Source organism: Hippocampus comes, unplaced genomic scaffold, assembly GCF_001891065.2.
Source record: "Hippocampus comes isolate QL1 unplaced genomic scaffold, H_comes_QL1_v1.1 scaffold68, whole genome shotgun sequence".
Taxonomy (NCBI): Eukaryota; Metazoa; Chordata; class Actinopteri; order Syngnathiformes; family Syngnathidae; genus Hippocampus; species Hippocampus comes.
In genome coordinates, this window is record NW_017805625.1 from 883,249 (window position 1) to 902,981 (window position 19,733).

Genomic DNA, 19,733 nt, shown 5'->3' on the forward strand with positions numbered 1-19,733 from the left:
TGTAAAGCACCCTCGCGAAACTGTAGCAAAACACTTTAAGGTTATGCTAGTGGAAGAAAAAACTTTTGTAATAAGAGTTCGAATGTGCTAATTATTGTTAAGCAACAACGTTTCGGATGCTATCAAGAGAATCGTGCTACTGTTTTTACATTGCTGTTTCAAATTCCCCGACATAATCTGTAAAGCCACAGCAATGCGTCTCTTACTCAAATTACCAACACTCTGAGGGCTCTTAATAGTAGCTGAATGCTTAATCGTGTAGCAATGTCCTTTCAAAACCTTCCCTAGCAAAGTATTTACATAGCACGCCCCAAACCAGTGGACAAGATGAGTCATCGTTACGTCATCGTGTTTCCATTGGTGACGCTTGCAGTAGTCATTCAATGCTGCCCTCTAGTGGAATGAAATAAATACCTTCAATCTAAAGCATTATTATTCTTATTATTACTACAGTATTATTATTACTATTATTGCAGTACTGGTCGACACACATTTGGGTGTCGAGAAAGTACTTAGGGTATTTTGATATTTTGATGTTCTTGAATCCGAAAATGACACCCCGTGTTCACTCAACACATTTTCAATCAGATCAAAGCACAAACACTTTTCAACCATTTACTGTAATTGCCAAATATATTGGCATCTCATAAACTCGAGCCTATTCAAGAAAATTGATGTAATTTTCTGAATCAGCAACAAAAAGGGCAACCAGATTTATATTGCTTAAAACAATGAATGCAGTCTATTGTACATAATACAGCACACCATATGTGGAGCTGCATAAGTATATTACAGTGTCGTAAAAGAGCTGCGATGACACACATAAAAGTCCTCATGGGTACATCCTGTTGGTCCCCACGTTCAGATGTACATGACATCAAGACTGAAAGCGTCACTTTCCTGACCTTCATACTTGTTGATAACCATATGCATTGTGTCACATCAGTGTCCCATTTCCTCTCTCTACATGCCAGTCTGGATGACATTTTCGCTCCATTAACTGATGGACTTGACATTTGTGCAACATTGTACAAGTTTGCTGACAAAAGAAGATGGAACCCAATGTTTCAATTTTGCATCTTTTCCCCATCACGGCAGATTTACAGTGCTTAGCAAATGCATTCAACTTCCGTAGTTATCAGCATGACCAAAATACTTCCATCACCAGTATTCACTTTGGTGTTTGTGATCCTTCAGGTTGCAAGACAATCACAGGGCACATTATTCAATCGTTGGGATAATTTAGAATCTTCACTCTTACCTAAGATGATCATAAAAACGCAGAAGGCACAGGAAGCGCACATGACGTCTTTTCTCGCATTTACCACATTGAATTGATTTTGGGTGCTTTACAGTTCACTGAATTGACTCCTCGAGGGGCCCTGCAGCTTCATGTGCGTCAATCCACAAGCCATAAGCAACCTCGGAACTGGAAAAAAAAACATACTGAGTGCGCAAAATGCAGTCACACCCCTGACCTCATCCGATGTTTTTGTTCTGTGGATGGTCAAGGGGAACCCACATGAGTGATCTGAGTCCATTACTGTGAAAGAAACACACACACACACACACACACACACACACACACACACACACACACACATTCTCATCTGACAGAAACATTATGCCGCAATCGATGAGGAAGACATAGGTCTATGAAAAGCCCACATACTGCTGCAAATGCCAGTATCTATCTTGCTGTTGTTTTCTGTGGCTTTCTAACAGTGTGTGTGTGCGTGCTTGCGCGCGTGTGTGTTCGCAATGCCTCCTCTCAAAGCAAATAGCTGTTGCTAGGTAAAGGTGGATTATATAGCTGACCATGAGCTAAGGTGTTTGCTCACCACCAGATGAGCAGAGCTAATCAGTCAGTATGAGCCTTCACACATCTAATGGACTCGACGCACGCATCATTTCCGTATTTCGGCTACGGAGGCGTGCTAACTTCCAGCAGCTAGTCTAATCTAACGCATAGCAATTGCGTCAAACTCTTTAACAGTGTACTGGCAGACTGCTGACATTACGTCAAGTTACCGTAAATGATGCGTTAACTTGTTCATTGCTCCAGTTATTAAAGTGTCGGCGGAGCGAACCAAGCACCGCATCTCATTTCATGAGCCATTTGTAGTGTCTCAGTACATGGAGGCCTGTGAAAAGAGAGGCCAATTTTGACATGCTCAATCAACTTCATTCATAGAGCATTAGAACCATCACAAAACAGGATGGAAAGCCTTTGTTGTCACATTCTATGGTGCAGATGCAACAAAGTGGAGCTCATGCAAACATAAAAGACAACAAAAAAATTAAAGAATAACACTGACAAGCATGTAGTACTGACTGGATGAGGTTAATGTTCTCATGTGCACACAGTCCATTCGGCATCATTGAGAAGCTCCCTCTTTTGGAACCACATCACCCTCCTTTGTCTTGTTTTGTACATGTCAATTACGAGGGTTTTTTTGTGCCCTTTGAGCCATGTTTGTTTGCTCTCACTACACAGCTTGTCTGATATGGACTCCCTCCTTTATTGTGCGACAACCTTCCACTGTGTGATCATCCATACCGACAACAGCTCCAGCTCAGCATCCTCATTATTAGTGGAGCTTACTTCCTCTTCCACTTGAAAAAAAATGGATCCAAAGATATTGTTGGGTAAAGCATAAATTGGTTCCATGTTATGTATCGCACAAATTTGGAATTGACTGCCATTTACGGTATTTGTTCCGCATCAAATAAAGCAAAGTGGAGCTGTCCGCTGAATGTTCGTTAGAAAAAGGGGTTATTTGGAAAAAGACAAGAGTTTTCATGAATTTGCTACATCACCACAGTGCCTCTGCAATTTTAAAAACTGCTCTGCCAAGCAGTTGTACATGTTTGTGTCATACTGCTCCTTTCGTTCCCCAAACTTGTGCTCGTCCAGGCCTTTTGATTGTGCTGAGCTCAACAGCTCAGCTGTTTGCTATTACTTATGTTGCCTTTTCGGTACAGTGCAGACCTTCATCATGAAGCATTTTCAGATATTCCTGCTCTGTTCAAATTATAATAAGAATAACAATAATAGTAATAATAATAATAATAATAAGAAGAAGAAGAAGAAGAAGAAGAAGAAGAAGAAGAAGAAGAAGAAATCCAATACATCTCAAAGCTTTATCCAGATTTCGGTTGCAAGTGAACGCATCATGTACAACGATCGTAAAGAAAAACGAATCCGTGTTTTTTCTTTAATTCAGATTAATCTCATCAGATCATGATTGATTTATATGTTACTACATGTCTTCTTTCTTCACTGCTCCTCATTCTGGGATATTTTTAGGCTCACCTCCCGCTACGTCTGGAGGGACACCAACTAATAGACTTCACTGAAGGTGGAAGCTGATTGACGTCATAGCATCTGTACCGTGACGTGTTATCGAACACCCCTCCCCCAGACGTGAACGCACACGCGCACACCCAGACGCACGCGCACTCTCGATCCATCACTAAGTGTTTCCTTGACGGGATAAAAACGCGCATTGGAAAAAAAAATCGCACATCACCACCAATCTCGGAACAGATTTACCAGTTAGGTGTTTTTACGAGAACGTCCAACCTGTGCTGTGTGATTTTTTTTTTTTTTACCTCCCTCATCTGATTTAATTTCCTCTGAAATGGAATTGAGATGTCGTCCCGCGGTGATGTGTTGTTTTCTCGCCGTCCTCTCTTCCGTGATTCCACGCTCCGTGGGCTCGCCTTACGTGGACAGACAGTATCTGAACGAGTGGGCCGTCGAGATCCCGGGTGGACTGGATGCCGCGGCGGAGATCGCCCGGGAGCTGGACTACCAATTGGTCCGACAGGTAGGCACCGGTCACCTGAAGGACTTCCTAAAACCAAAACTCTCATTTTGATTCGTGATCACTACAATGGAAGATCTTTGTAGTCGCCCTCGTTAATTAGGCGTCAGTATCTCATAACCTTTGTAAAAATTCTGCTTTCTCCGATTAGAGCGTTTAAGTGGAAAAATAATAGCTTTTATGGTAGCCCAACAGTACACTACAACATCCATCCATCCATCCAGCCATCATCTGAATTGATATTTCCAGCACTATTTGTAAGACATCACTGGCCACAACATTAGGTACACACAAATAATTTAATGAGACCCAAAACAAACAAACAAACAAACAAAAAAATACTAGATCAAAGGTAAATATTATGGCTTATTGGTGTCTTCACAAAGGCTAAAAATGTCCAGCTTGTATTGGCACAATCATGCATTTGTAAAACAACGTCCTTATTATTCAGGCTGTCGTGTGCACTAATGACGTAGAACCGAATAAAGAAAGGTAACCATGAGAACGGAAACTCTTCAATGCAGTCCCAAAGAGCTGTAAATAGCAACAATCATTGATAACACTGTTAAAATATTGGCTCATCTAAATTAGAGATGGTTGATACCACTTTTTTCAGACTGACACCAATAGTCATATTTGAGTACTCACAATCCCGATACCAAGTTTATGATACATACAATTTTAAATTAACACACTGACAAGATAATTCTGAACTTGACCTTTCTGTCGTTGTCAAATATATGATAACTCTCTTATGTGTCAAACGGCAGCAGTGTAGCACCAACGACTGGCAAGGAAGACTTATTTGATGTCAGATTTTTTTTCTGTGACGGCAATCGGCATTCTTCGCAAGTTCTTGATGCCTTGAAATAAGGCTGGTATCGGCCCAATACCGATACTTGGTGTCGATACTCGCCCATCACTAGTCAACAGAGCCTTATCATCTTGGTTCTCATATCATGCAAGTATTGGGGCTGCGGTCTTGGATAGAATTACAATGTTAAAATTGTAACTGATGAGACAAGAATAATTCAATCTCTGATGCCTCAAATTGATCCTAGAGACCAACAAGCATAGTTTGCCATCATTATTCATCCTCACTGTATATGATCCGTGCAGATTGGGGCCTTGAAGGACCATTTCTTGTTCAGACATCGCAAACATCCCCGCAGGATGAAGCGAAGCGCCACGCACGTCACCAGGCAGCTGTCGGAGGATGATCGGGTGAGTAGTGCCTTTGAATGTTCAGTTGGGCGAGTCTTTGCACATATATTCTGTCCTACCTTGGACACAGAGTAACCTCCTCTTCCGCAGGTGTTGTGGGCAGAGCAGCAGTATGAGAAACGGCGCAGCAAGCGAGCTTCCATTGGGCAGTGCAGGGACTGCCCGGCAGACAAGCTGTTTGATGATCCCATGTGGAACCAGCAGTGGTACCTGGTGAGTCTGCCAGGAAAGACTTGACAGAGCAGTGATTCCCAACCACTGTCACTGTGGCACATGAGTTTGTCATGAGAGATGTTAATTTGTCTCTGCATGAATACTGTGGTCGAAGGCTCTGCTGCTTAAGACGCCTGCGATCCGTCTTGATATGCCAGGTCATGTTGTTTGGTTAACCTTTTTGTTTGCTCATGGCTTCGCAGTTTTCCCCAGAGTTGGTTCTGAAGCTTTTCAAAGGCTGCATGGGCAGATAAATGCATGATGCTACCTGCTCTCTCCCCACTTGGCTAACATTGGAGACGAAAGATGGAGCGAAAAAAACCCCAACCAAACAAACAAACACGTAAAAGAATAAAACAAGCATTGTGGCCAAAAGATCCATTTGCTTAATTGGTTCTGCTGTCCGAGTGGGGATGAATGAGCTGGAGAGAATATAATCCAACAGGATGGAGCAGAGCACAGCACAATGCATTAAATCCCCTCCCAGTTTCCCCTGAATGGGATTTTTGGCCCATTCAGGCCAAGTTGGAACACAGAGCGGTCGGTTTTCACAGCCACGTGCGCCCGTCTGGGTTTTCCATCACCAACATGTTCACTACTTTGGCCATCCTGACCATGGCTTGACCACTTTGGATGGTGTTGTCCAGAATGAGGCCTTTACTCACGTTAATCCGCGATCAGCGCATCAACAGCGTATCAGATTGGATCGACTCGCTATTAAATGGCTCACATCGTGGAGAAACCAACCCACTGAGCTCATTAGCTGGGGAACATTTATCGTAAATGTGTACTGCTTCACAGTGAGTGCCTTTCCGAAAGGTGTAAAGAGAGCCCACTGAACTGCCAGGTTCTCCAGACCTGCAGTGACCTAATATGAGTCATACATTTGTGGAAAATAAGAAAAAAACATTTTTAACTCTTTTGTTTTTTTCTACAACAAGGTAGCATGACTAACTCAAAATGCCACTTAATGTATCGGTTCCTCGCTTTAATGCACTGTGAGTCATTCATGAAAATACATTTCATGCAGAATAGCTGACACAAAAACAACACCAACAGCCATTTCCACTTGTAACGTGGACATTCGTGAGTGAAGGAAAGTGGTGACGAAGAGAACGAATGAAGGAGTGACAGGTCAGAGGATGGTGACGCTGGCAGATGCGATGTTTGCTTCCTCTGGAGTGGGCGGAGCTACATGCGTGACGAAGTGGGATGAGCAACGCAGCAAAGCAACCGAGGGGGAGACTTGAGTGAGATGCCATTATGCCTTGCCTGAAAATTTAATCAGGCTGTGACTCATTGCCTGCCCGCATGGCTGAGCCTGTGTCTGTCTGCTGTGTGTGTGTTTTTGCTTTCTGCTGTTGAACATGTTCAGATCATCAACAAGGAATTTCAACAAAACAAGCACTCAGTATTAAAAAATCAGAAATCCCTGCATGAAGTGGGGTTCTGCTATAGTTGGTCCAAACAAAAATGCAACATCAGAGAATGGATCAGGTTTCTAAAAGAGAAGCAATTCAGGAGCTGAGAAGAGGGTTGAAAAGATGCGATACATCACAACAAGCATGAGTCACATCCTGCGGTGGCATTCTGCAGCGTCTGTGCATCACGCGCAAGGAGAACGAGAGTAAACGAGAGAGACTCTTTTGAGTCCCCAAATTTTTTTAATATCAGAGTCTTTTGGGGGCGGATTTCTAAATAATCTAGCGGGAACAAACAGAAGGCAAATGAAAAGTTATGCAGGTTGACCCGCACTTCAGCGTTAAATTAATTAGGTACTGGAAAACACAAAAGCCTCAGAGCGCACCAACAAGTGGCTACGGGAGTGGACTTGAGCCACGCCAAAAAAGAAAAAAATCCAACACTACAGTCTTGAAAGACCATAACTGCCACTGGCTGAAAAGCTTTTATCGCCTAACCTTTTACGACACATGATAACATTTACAGAGTCTTTTTCGACGCGCTTTGTGTTCTGGAGAAGCAGTCATTGACTTTTGTCCTTGTCTCCCATGCAGCAAGACACACGCACGTCGTCGGCCCTGCCTAAGCTGGACCTGCACGTCATCCCGGTGTGGCAGAAAGGCATCACGGGCAGAGGGGTGGTCATCACTGTTCTGGATGACGGACTGGAATGGAATCACACAGACATCTACTCCAACTATGTAAGATGTTGTTACCATGGAGACCGCCCCGTCGTCTCCTTCTGCTGTTTCCACAGCAACGCTGGTGGTGACACCTTGCGAAGCAAAGACTACTTTTGCTTTGATTTAGACGGATTTTTTCACACCTGCGCTAATGGTGACCGAGTAAATACAATTTGAATTTTGCGCTGTTTGAGGAGAAACGTCAAATGATTTCTTCTCGATTTACTTCTTTTAACAATCTGATATCGCCTGTCATTTTTATTCAAGGATGCAGCAGCCAGCTATGACTTCAATGACAACGACGCCGACCCGTTCCCCAGATACGACGCCACCAATGAAAACAAGTATGCTGGCGACGCTGCTATTCTGCATGCATCACTTCCGATCCGTATACATCTGCCACGATTCTATATGAGGGAATTTTAGAATCAATCAATATTCCACATGAGGAGGTGGAAAGTTTTGATACAGCTCTTGGACTGGAGATTTAGATTGGAATCTAGACGGGAACATTTGACCTCCCCCTCCCCCGTCCCCGAAAAAAAAAAAAAAAAAACGACAACACATTTAATTGCACAACATAATGAGGATCTTGTCACTCAGGCATGGGACCAGATGTGCCGGTGAGATCGCCATGCAAGCAGACAACAATAAATGCGGCGTTGGCGTGGCCTTCAATTCCAAAGTTGGAGGTGAGAGGCTTTTCTTTTTTCATTGAGACATTACCGAGCATGTATGTAAAATGATGAACGCTGACAGTAATTGATTGCGAGTCTTACATTTTCCACAAATCGGGAGATTTGGGGGTCGACAATATTTTTAGACCAGATTTTTAATACCACTTGTTGCCTACGTCTTAGGATGTAGAACATCTTACAAAAATGATCTTACTTTTCATTCGGCTTCACATTCTCGGTTCCTTCCACTCAGGCATTCGTATGCTGGATGGGATTGTGACGGATGCCATCGAGGCCAGCTCGATCGGCTTCAATCCAGAGCACGTGGACATCTACAGTGCTAGTTGGGGACCCAATGACGATGGCAAAACCGTCGAGGGTCCAGGTCGTCTGGCTCAAAAAGCCTTTGAATACGGCATCCAGAAGGTGAATCATTAGGCAGCTTTTACTGAGCTGGCAAGATGTCACACCGAGGTTCCTTCAGGGCTCTGTTATCCGCCCTTGGTGGGAATCAAATAGAACACAATCAATAATGACAAGATGCTTTGCCGCCTCACTTAGAGGACAGGATACCTTGGATGAAATCTTTCCTCTGCATTAGAAATAATCCATGGCAGACACAAAAACAAACGTCTCATTTCTTGCTTCACTGCTGTCCTTCGTGCCTTTCTCCAGGGCCGAGGCGGGAAGGGCTCAATCTTTGTTTGGGCATCAGGTAACGGTGGCCGCCAGGGGGATAACTGTGACTGTGATGGCTACACAGACAGCATCTACACTATCTCAATCAGCAGCGCCTCCCAGCAGGGCTTGTCTCCGTGGTACGCTGAAAAGTGCTCCTCCACACTGGCTACAGCGTACAGCAGTGGAGACTACACAGACCAGAGGATTGTGAGTACTTTTACGCTCTGTACCGGCAATTGGCAAACCTGTATTTGGCTCACACCTGTAGAAAACGCTTTTAAGAATGAAACTCTTGCCTTCAATGGCAGTGAATGTACCTAAAATGGAGCAATGGAAGTTGGCAACCCATTCCTTGGGTACTGAGTAATGCGAACAGCTACAATTGAGACACACCTCTAACATTATGAGGGGCTCCGTTAAAAAAAAAAATTGAGTTTCATTTGTTTGTCTACCGTCCTTTCAGACCAGCGCTGATCTACACAATGAGTGCACTCAGACTCACACCGGAACGTCTGCGTCCGCACCGCTAGCTGCGGGAATATTTGCCTTGGCACTGGAACAAAAGTAGGCAAGCCTACGAATGATAGATGATTGAGAACTAATATTCATATATGCATATTCATTGATATTCCACACGCCATATCTAGTCCAGATCTGACCTGGAGAGACCTGCAGCACATTGTGGTCTGGACGTCAGAGTTCGATCCCTTGGCCAATAATCCAGGTTGGAAGAGGAATGGAGCGGGTCTCATGGTCAACAGCCGCTTTGGTTTTGGACTTCTCAATGCCAAAGCCTTGGTTGACCTCGCTGACCCTGCTACGTGGAAGCATGTGCCAGAAAAAAAGCAATGCATTGTGAGGGATGACTCTTTCCAGCCCAGGTAAGTCAATGTATCAAGGAAGTAGCTAACCAATTGGACTGACTCTATGGAAGTAGATTTGCGCCATCTGAACTTGAATTTAGAACACAGATTTTATTTTCAAGAAATAAAAATGTCCAAAATTGAAACTCAAATGGCACAGATTTCTATTGTGGTATTTTGGTGTCATCTTATCTTTGAGGACTGTGCAGTTGCATATTGCCAACTCAAGGGGTCATCAGTTTATCGTCACGACATACTGCATTTTTAAGGTTCCTACCAGCAGGCAGCATCGCTCGGTTACAGCCGTACTTTTTTTCCACCCCCGACTTGTTTATTTATGATCATGGCCTATTGCTTAGCTAAGAAGCTAAGAGGTTTTCATACACATATTTTTTACGAAATGTTGACATTTTGAGGTTTGAGCAGCAGCAGCAAACACGCAAGCACGCACAAGTGCGCATGCTCAGGTATTGCAGTACTTTCTGTTTTTCCGTTTTATTATTTTATACTCATGGCCGAGAAGCGTATTTTCCATAAGAATATTTACAGTAAACATAATTTACTGCTGCGTTAGCACGGGCTTGTGATCAACCCGTATTTGAGATGTGAACGACGATTCTGTAGCAGGAGGTAAAGATTATGAATTGCGTGACTCGTATCTAAACTCAGCTGACTTTGAACGTGTCTCACACAAAGACCCAAACGAAAAGAGTTTTGGGTCAAACAAAGATCTCTTAAACCATCTGTGTTAGTCAAGACGCATCTGTTGCTCACTGACGATAGTGGCGGCAGTAACAATGAGACTAAATCCGCAGAGCATTGTTGGTGCCATGGAAAATGAATTGGAAAGCTTCTATGACATCTGCGATCATTAAAATCTAGGTCATGCTAATTGCTAATTCCCAAAAATGATTTAAATCCTGGCAGAGAATGCAAAGCTGCCGAAAAGAATACAACAGACGAAGCATTCTGCCGTTTTTTTTTAACAGAAATTTTTTTCCATTTTGAATTATTTGGGGATTAGTGACACAACTCAAGCAGTCTGTTCTAATGACCTTTGTTGTTGAAGCAAATTAATGTTTATGTCATACCATCAACACGCAGCTGCTTTAACTGACCACATCTGACATGCCTTATTGAATTTCCTTTGTGCCTGATTCCTTTTGGATTCTCGGACTCAATAGCAACAACTACAAATTTCTGACAATGCTTAGTGGTCTTATACCCAACTCCTGCTGTACACCAAGATTTTTGCAGCCGACGTTTCTCAAACATTTCTGAACTCTTTTAGAAAAGAGGACACTAATTTTCTATCATTAAAAAAAAAAAAAAAAAAGAATACCCCAGCAGTCAAGATACATGCAGTATGTTCATGCATTTCCCGTTGCCATACCCCCCCCCCCACCCTCGTCCCAACATTGTTCAGATGGCTTGACCATGGAGCCGTTTGCTATCTTAACATCATCCCTCACCTCATTAGCTGTGTGTGCAGTATTTTTTTTTATTGTTTGCTAATGCTGTTGTTTGAAGACTGCGGTTCAAAATTAGAACCCATTAGTAAACCACCAAGCAGATATGACAGCGTTCTATCACCATGGAGTTGTTTTTTTTTCCATCTAATGTTCTCTGCTATTTTAATGCATCCCACAGGAATTTGAAAGCAGCAGGGGAGACCACCATAGAGATTCCAACTAAAGCCTGCGCGGGGCAGGAGAACTCCATTGGCTCACTGGAGCATGTGCAGGTGGAGGCGAGCATTGAATACACCAGGAGAGGCGATCTCCATATCACACTTACCTCACCAGCTGGTGAGATAAGTGCACAGATACACACACACACACACAAAAATATACGCGAACACAATCCATGTGTGTGAAATGACCAAGTTTCCCCCCTCCCCCCACAGGCACCAGCACAGTGCTGCTCGCTGAGCGTGAGCGTGACACGTCCTCCAACGGTTTTAGAAATTGGGATTTCATGTCTGTCCACACATGGGGTGAAGACCCTTCTGGTACTTGGACCATCAAGATAACTGACACCGTGAGTGATGGCCTGAAGCCCTTAGCAACCATCTACAAAGAAACTTGCTCAGCTCAAAACAGCAGAAATGTTACGATTATTGATCTCCAAACAGATGCTCCAGATAATGTGTCCCTTTTGAAAATTAGAACCGACAAAGGAATGATGTTTGGCGTTTTGGTCTATTCCTCCTGAGCTTAATCCTCTTTTGTTGAAACAGTCGGGCCGTATGGAGAATGAGGGTCGGATCTTGAGCTGGAAGCTGATTCTCCACGGAACATCCGAGAAGCCGGAGCACATAAAGAAGCCTCGAGTGTATATTCCCTACAATGCTGTGCAGAATGACCGGCGTGGTGTGGAACATATGGATGACATGATGGTGGTAAGCATGAGCACGTTGAAGGCTAAACAACCACTTGCCACTTGTTGCAACCGAAGTGTCATTGGGTTTCATTGAAAGAATAAATAAATAGCAGGACTTTGTTCAAATAATACACGGTAATTAGATCTTGGGGTTATTTGAAAAAGGCATCTTTTATAACTGAATTTGACGGATGAATGAAAATGTTTTAAACGCAGCATGATAGTCATTTTGTTGTTGGTGGAGGGTAGTGTTTTGAATTAAGACTCACCGTAACCGTGGCATTACTGCTTGACAAATTACATAACATTTCATTTGATTACATTTGATTATGCCAATACACACAGCTTAACACTTTGTCGAAAAACTCTCACGGCATACCACCAAACAAAAAAAAATGTTGCCAATGTTACAGCCACACGTTAATTACGGATAGATGGCACCGCTATAAATAACTGACAAATAACTACATCATTTAGAGTCAATAAATAATTTTTTTGTATCACCTAAGTGAGACTGGATTAATTTCCCGCAGCACATCTGATGCTTTCTCTCATTAATGTCACGAGACACAAGTAAAAAAAACAAAAAAAAACAAAAGAAGGAATTCAGAAAAAAAACAGGAAAATTATCAAGACATTTTAGTCCTGATAACAGTTGAAAAAAAATGACAAATAATGACAAATAAAAATAGAGAAATAGATTACATTGTGGAATAAACACTGTTGCATTTGCTACGTTTTAACATCCGTTTGCCATCTTCACGATACTACGTTATCATCTAACACTAACCTTAAGATGGTAATCAAAACAAAATGTCACATTAAGAGAGGAGAACCCAAAGGCAAAAATGCAAAAGTAATTGAAGCTTCATTTTAAAAAAATCGAGCGAGTATAACTTGAATTTTGTCCTTCATTTCTTTTGCACCCTTTTGAGGGCATTTTTGACCTGTTACTCCATCTTCTTCATCTGTTTGGCGATGCAGGAACCCACTCGGGCCCCTCCACCTATGAAGACTAAAACACAAGCCTTAGCTGCTTCTGACGCACTCAAGAAAGCCCAAAAGCCAGCAACGCCCCCATACTCCCCCACACAGGCCTTGCTGCATCTCCTGCAGACAGCCTTCAACAGGCAAAGCCCCACCGTCCAGCAGCCCCCAACAGCCGGGGGGAGGCAGCATCCTGGAAGGGGGTCCTCCCTCCTGGCAACGCGAATCCCCCCACAGAAGCTGTACCAAGCTCTGGACATGATCGACAAGTACGCTGGCCCGGGGCACAGTGTCTACAGTGACTATAGCGATGGCTTCTACAGCGCCAAGCCATACAGGCATAGAGATGACCGCCTGCTGCAGGCCCTGTTTCAGATGATAGATGATGACCAGAAATGAGAGAGACGGCAAGTGAGAGCGAGAGAGGATACAACAGTGTGCTTGTGTATTGGTTGGGAAGTAGAGGGATGTGGCAAAAAAAAAAAAAAATGAAAAGAGAATAAAATTGGGAATATAAGGGGAAAAAAAAGGACCTCAAAGGTCTTATATTGGGTTCTGCAGGTTGACCCCCAAATCCTCCATATTTACTCTCTATGTCATATATATATTATTTATTTTGCTAACCGGTGACTTATTCTCAGGATATCCACAAACCTTTCTCAAAGCCTATGTTGACAAAACATACATTCTACTATATGGTGAAACAACACAGAGAGAACAACTGTTCTGTCTGACTATTTAAAGCTCTGGCCTCCCTTCTGGAAAAACAAAACAATTAAGAGTAGCTACATGTTTAAACTAAGTGAAAAAAAATCATACAAAAACAACGTAACCTTCTTTTGCATTTTTATTTTCTCAAACTGCAATGCTGCATTCAAAGACGTATTTTTCTAAGGATTCTCATATTTTACGGAAAGAATATATATAAAACCCGAAAACAGTTGATTTCGCTTGATTAGCGCAACATCAGCGTGGCGAGAATAGGAACACGGCCGAATGGTTTTCGAGCTTTTGTGTCTTTCAGTGAAAAGAGATGTTGATTGTTCTGCATCTGTAACCGTATTTGTCAAATATAAGCCGTTCTTTGTGTTGCAGTACTCATTTCACTGAAAGCACTACTCTGGTACTACAGGACCTATTTGATAGGAAACGTCAGCTGTGGGATAGAGACTTTGCTTGACAACCTGCAAGCTCATCTGTCTGCAGTGCATTCAAGTTGTATTATTGTTACTATTACAGGACAGCAGCATTCATCTCCACGTAGTGAGCTATTTTAACTCTTTCATGCACCAATAATGATAACCTGTAACCTGGTAACATGATAAGTTGTGTCTGTAGTGACCGCTGTCCCTGAAAGGGTTAAAGCATCTTTTGCAAGTTTTATGTAATTATTTTTTATTTGTACCGAGTGAGCTTTCATGCAGAGTCTCTATACCCCAGTGTGAAACTGCCAGCCCCGCTTCCCTGCCAATCAGGCGAAAGGAAAAGGATGATATTTGGGGAAAATGCTGCATTGTAAATTACCTCGAGAGCGTAGCTGAAATTTTGCTCGTTTATGTTTGTTTGTTTGTTTTTGGCTGATGCTTCCGTTCCGAATTGTTTGCACAAATCAATATTATGTTGCAATTTCTGTCATGGATGTACAAAAAAATAAGAGATTTATCGTTAAATAAACTGCAAATTAACCTCTTGTGGATTTTCTTGCACCGTTTGATTTCTGCAGCAAAAAAAAAAAAAAAAAAAAAACACTGACGGATTTGGGTAAAAAAAAACAAAATGTGAAGGCATTGAAGTAGCATGAAGGTTTAGCGTTTTGAATTCCACTTTAGACCTTGGTCTCTTATAAATGCACTTGAATTAAAAGTTGGATTTTCCTCTTTTTTATTCTGTTCTTAAATTATGAAGGAAAAAAACTGATTTTCATTAGAAATGTATTAGAAGCTAAAGAACATATCTTAACCAGAAGTGCCAATAATTCCGGAGGGCACTGCATGTTCACAAATTGGAACTTGAAACTAAGCAGGAGGTGGAGGAAGCCATTTTTTTCTGAAACACACACAGTGTTATCAGAGACATTATGTCACTATTTTAGCTGTTGTTGTTGTTTTTTTTTTTTTTTTGGTGACTTTGTATATGAAGATGTTTAGCATTGTGTAGTAGACAGACTTTTTCGACATCTACACAAGTAACGCTGCCCACCCCCACCTTTTTTTATTTTTTTTTTATCCCATAGCAAAAGTTATTTTTTTATTATGTGCCACAGACCAAAAAAAAAAAAGGTTGACGGGCCTCAAACACCCCGCGGGCCGTGGCTTAGTCACCCTGCCTTATTCGAAGCAGCCCCTCTACTTGTTTTCATTGCCCAAATTCCACATACATCTGGTTTCTTTGGTTTCACCGCAGAAATGGAAACTGCGGAGTCTTGAGGAAATGGGGGGAGGAGGAGACCGTTCGGGAGAGAAGGGAAAAAAAGTGAGGCGACGGACGAGAGAAGAACAGGGGGTTCGAGTTAAAGAAAAATAACCGGAAAGCTGCACGTTTCAAATAGCTTGGGAGAAACACCGAGTGACAAAGAAAAGAGAGCGATTTTTTTTTTTTTTTTTGGCAAAGCGTTTGTGTGTTTATCCACGAGCGGGTCACGGCATGGCGCTGTTCCCATTCTGCAAACCAGCCACAGGTCAGTCCAACCTCCGTCAGCGTTCTGCTCCACCTCCTCGGCTTCCGTCAGAACCTGCTCGACCTGCGCCCGTGTAAACGCGAGGCATCACGAACGGCACGTATTCTGCTGGAAACGTGTCGGGGAATCTAATAACATGTTTTCGACGTTTGATTAGTTCAAGACCTTTTGGGCATTAAATCATGTGGACCCCGCTCGAAGACACGTCTGCATTTACTTAACTGCGCTTTGTTGTTTTGGTCTCATGGCATTCATTTGCAGCGACTAAATCACATTCAGACTCGACCGAGTGAAATTATTTCAGGAATTTCAGATAAAACACCCAAACCATAGGCGGTTGTATAACATCATACCCATTTATAGTCGTCTGTGAAACTGAGTCGAGTACAGCATTTGATGTGTACAAACAGCAGACGTGCGCTGTGTTGGTAATATTCTTTGATGCAGCATGCCACATTTCCACCACGGGGGAGCCATATCTTGAGCAGTACATTCTTTTCATTCCACCCAAGACGAGAGAGAAAGCAACTAATGGGCTTTGTTTTCCGTGTGCAGCCTCTTGTGTAAAATGTGCACATTTCTATGTTGATCCTGCAAATATAGGAGCCGTCAGAGTGTCCAGGATACAGCTGCTCCTGTCCTGTGTTCTACTGTCACTTCTCGTATGTAAGTGTGCAGGGGAGTTTGCTCGACTGTAATGCCGTATCAGATCATGAAATGCACGAAAAGTTATATCCATCATAATCCCTTGCACGGAAATTCAATTTGGGCAGCAGCGTGACTCTGATGAGCAAATCTTAATCACTGTTGTGAGTTTCTGGGTTTGAACCTCAGCCGCGGCCTTCGACTCAGCTGTATTTTGTGTTGCTCGCCACGCAGACATCAGATCACACGCGTGCAGGAATGCAAGGAGAAATGTCAGAAGGGGCACGCGAACAGAGCTACGGCACGTGAGCTCGGATTGTGTGGAGAAGGGGAGGGGTAGGGCGGGGTCTTGCTCAAGGGCACCTCAACTTTAGTCAGAAACCATCCCTCCCTGCATCTTGTTCTACCGTAATACTGTACAAATTGTGACTGTGATAATGTAGTAAAATCCTAATGTACTGGTTGTACGCTATTCAAGCAGAAAAGCGCAATCATGTTTCTGACATTTCAAAGCGGGCTCCATAAAGTGTTGAGTTCTCCGAAGGTTTGTCTTAGCGTTACAAGGTTCTGTGTGCATTTGATTTCTTCAGACTTCCTCCGTGGTCGGAAGGCTGGTGGCAATGTGAAGTCCCCTCATCCTTACTTTCGCTCCATGGAACTGGCCACGGGAGGAGAAAGGAGAGAAACGGAGAACGGCAATGCGGCAGTGCTCCAAAGCCCCGTGCAGACTCCTTGGGGCGCTCCTTTGGTTTGGGGTGACAACCGCAACTCGGTCCGGCGAAGGACTGAATTTGCAGACCAACAAATCCGGATAGGCCTTCTTTCCCTCGTGGTGGGAACCTATGCCAAACACGTGAGGCGTTTCATCTCCTCGGCAGAAATCTACTTCCTCCCCAATCAGATGGTCACTTACTATATTCTCACTGATAATCCTCGTACGTTCGATCCCCCCATCAAGTTGGGGCCCGGACGACAGCTGAAGGTGCTTCCTGTTGCCGAGTTCCCCGGCTGGGACAAGTTGGTCTATCGTCGTATGCCCATTTTGGCTGACACCATCAAAAACCAAATTGGCAGGGAGGTTGAGTATATTTTCTGCGCTGACATTGACCAGGAGTTTATGGCTCCGGTGGAGGAAGAAATACTTGGCGAGCTGGTTGCCACGTTGCACCCCGAACTCTTCGGCAAGCCGCGGACGGCGCTTCCTTATGAAAAGAACGAAGAGTCATCGGCTTACGTGAAAAATGACGAAGGTGACTACTACTACACCTCTGAGCTTTACGGCGGGCTGGTTCTCGACGTGTACAGAATGGCTCTCGGGTGTTCTTTGCTCATTCTGAAGGACCAGGCAAACGGCATCGTGGCCGGCGGCCGCGAAGAGAGCTACTTGAACCGATACTTGATTACTCACCGGCCAACGTGCGTGCTTTCGCCGGAGTACAACTGGTGGGATTCGGGCCTGGCTGTGGCCGTGCCCGAAATGAGGCTGGTCTCGTTGGGAAGGCAATGTGATGCATTCGATGCCAAGAAGAGAGAAAAGCACCGGTGTTGAGTTGATGTGGTCTCATTTGTTTTTGTGCCGCGTTCACTCGCGACAGCTGCTTGAAAGTGCCGAAGCAGGTCGGACTTGGAGACCCAAAGTTGACGTTCTCCTCTCAAACATAAGCGATGAAAATGGCCGACGACAAGGATGAGCTCGGGTTTGTTTTGTTTGTAAAGGCAAATTTAATATTTGTTTCCAAGCATTTTGGATCCTATTTGTGTTGGATTGCAATTCTAGTACAACCAATAAAAATAAGCATATACTTGTACTCATATTGTATCCGCTCTCAGTGAATGAAGTCACTATTAAATCAATTGAGTCAACTTTGCAGGAGGATCTCCATCCATCCATCCATTTTCCGATCCGCTTTATCCTGACAAAGGTCGCTGGGTTTGGGGGGTGGGGGAGCTGGAGCCTATCTCGGCCGTCTTCGGGTCGTAGGTGGGGGACACCCTGAACCGGTTGCCAGCCAATCGCAGGGCACAACATCCCCTTCTGAAGGACCAGGCAAACGGCATCGTGGCCGGCAGCCGCGAAGAGAGCTACTTGAACCGATACTTGATTACTCACCGGCCAACGTGCGTGCTTTCGCCGGAGTACAACTGGTGGGATTCGGGCCTGGCTGTGGCCGTGCCCGAAATGAGGCTGGTCTCGTTGGGAAGGCAATGTGATGCATTCGATGCCAAGAAGAGAGAAAAGCACCGGTGTTGAGTTGATGTGGTCTCATTTGTTTTTGTGCCGCGTTCACTCGCGACAGCTGCTTGAAAGTGCCGAAGCAGGTCGGACTTGGAGACCCAAAGTTGACGTTCTCCTCTCAAACATAAGCGATGAAAATGGCCGACGACAAGGATGAGCTCGGGTTTGTTTTGTTTGTAAAGGCAAATTTAATATTTGTTTCCAAGCATTTTGGATCCTATTTGTGTTGGATTGCAATTCTAGTACAACCAATAAAAATAAGCATATACTTGTACTCATATTGTATCCGCTCTCAGTGAATGAAGTCACTATTAAATCAATTGAGTCAACTTTGCAGGAGGATCTCCATCCATCCATCCATTTTCCGATCCGCTTTATCCTGACAAAGGTCGCTGGGTTTGGGGGGTGGGGGAGCTGGAGCCTATCTCGGCCGTCTTCGGGTCGTAGGTGGGGGACACCCTGAACCGGTTGCCAGCCAATCGCAGGGCACACCATCCCCCACTCACACTCACACTAAGGGACAATTCAGAGTGTTCCATCATGCATGTTTTTGGAATGTGGGAGGAAACCGGAGTACCCGGAGAAAACCCACGCAGGCTCGGGGAGAACATGCAAACTCCACACAAAAAGGCCGGAGCCGGGATCGAACCCACTACCACTGCACTGTGAGGTCAACACATAACCACTCGACCACCGGGCCACAGGAGGATCTCCTACTTTCCCTAATTGGACTTAACAAAAAAAAACCCATACAAATAATCCCATTTTGGCATATTTTTTATTCAACACATTTTTGCGATTTGTAAGCCAACAAATGAAACACTACAAGCGACTCACGTTTCGAAACCCCCTTGCACGACTGCAAACGTAGCGTGTCTCACTCGCTTGTTATTATGCTCACTAAAATCCAAAGAGGACAAAAAAAAAAAAGAGAAATGCCCCTTTAAATGTCAGCCTCGCAGATACTCTTCTAGTGGCTTTGTGGTCGGCGGCGATAAGAGTCAACAGTGTCAGTGCACACTTTCCCCCTCAATGGACAATCATTAACTGGAAGCACTGCGCTTTCAAGGTCTTTAAATACCAAATGCTGTTCCTCCAGGCTACACGTGTTTTATCAGCTGCTGTGTTTTGACTGCGGCAAAAACAATGACGGTGGGACCGGTGAGGAGCTTTT

General features: G+C 43.9%; 2 protein-coding genes across 3 annotated transcripts; both read left to right on the forward strand.

Moving 5' to 3' along the window:
- The first annotated feature begins 3,200 nt into the window (after positions 1-3,200).
- Positions 3,201-14,687, forward strand: pcsk1 (proprotein convertase subtilisin/kexin type 1). The gene is made up of 14 exons (XM_019881401.1): positions 3,201-3,833; positions 4,950-5,054; positions 5,145-5,267; positions 7,283-7,429; positions 7,679-7,755; positions 8,015-8,103; positions 8,342-8,514; positions 8,764-8,976; positions 9,233-9,333; positions 9,417-9,650; positions 11,283-11,440; positions 11,539-11,672; positions 11,872-12,033; positions 12,999-14,687. Exons 1-14 carry the CDS (start codon positions 3,645-3,647, stop codon positions 13,398-13,400), a joined length of 2,307 nt encoding a protein of 768 aa, XP_019736960.1. The 5' UTR covers positions 3,201-3,644; the 3' UTR covers positions 13,401-14,687.
- Positions 14,688-15,230: 543 nt separating this feature from the next.
- Positions 15,231-18,135, forward strand: LOC109522118 (globoside alpha-1,3-N-acetylgalactosaminyltransferase 1-like). Of its 2 annotated transcripts, none has more exons than XM_019880414.1 (3): positions 15,231-15,678; positions 16,282-16,344; positions 16,914-18,135. In XM_019880414.1, the coding sequence occupies exons 1-3, from the start codon at positions 15,645-15,647 to the stop codon at positions 17,870-17,872; spliced, it is 1,056 nt and encodes a 351-aa protein (XP_019735973.1). In that variant the 5' UTR covers positions 15,231-15,644; the 3' UTR covers positions 17,873-18,135. The 2 variants fall into 2 exon arrangements, with proteins under 2 accessions (XP_019735973.1, XP_019735974.1); XM_019880415.1 differs by lacking the exon at positions 15,231-15,678 and adding an exon at positions 15,702-16,106.
- The last annotated feature ends 1,598 nt before the right edge of the window (positions 18,136-19,733 follow it).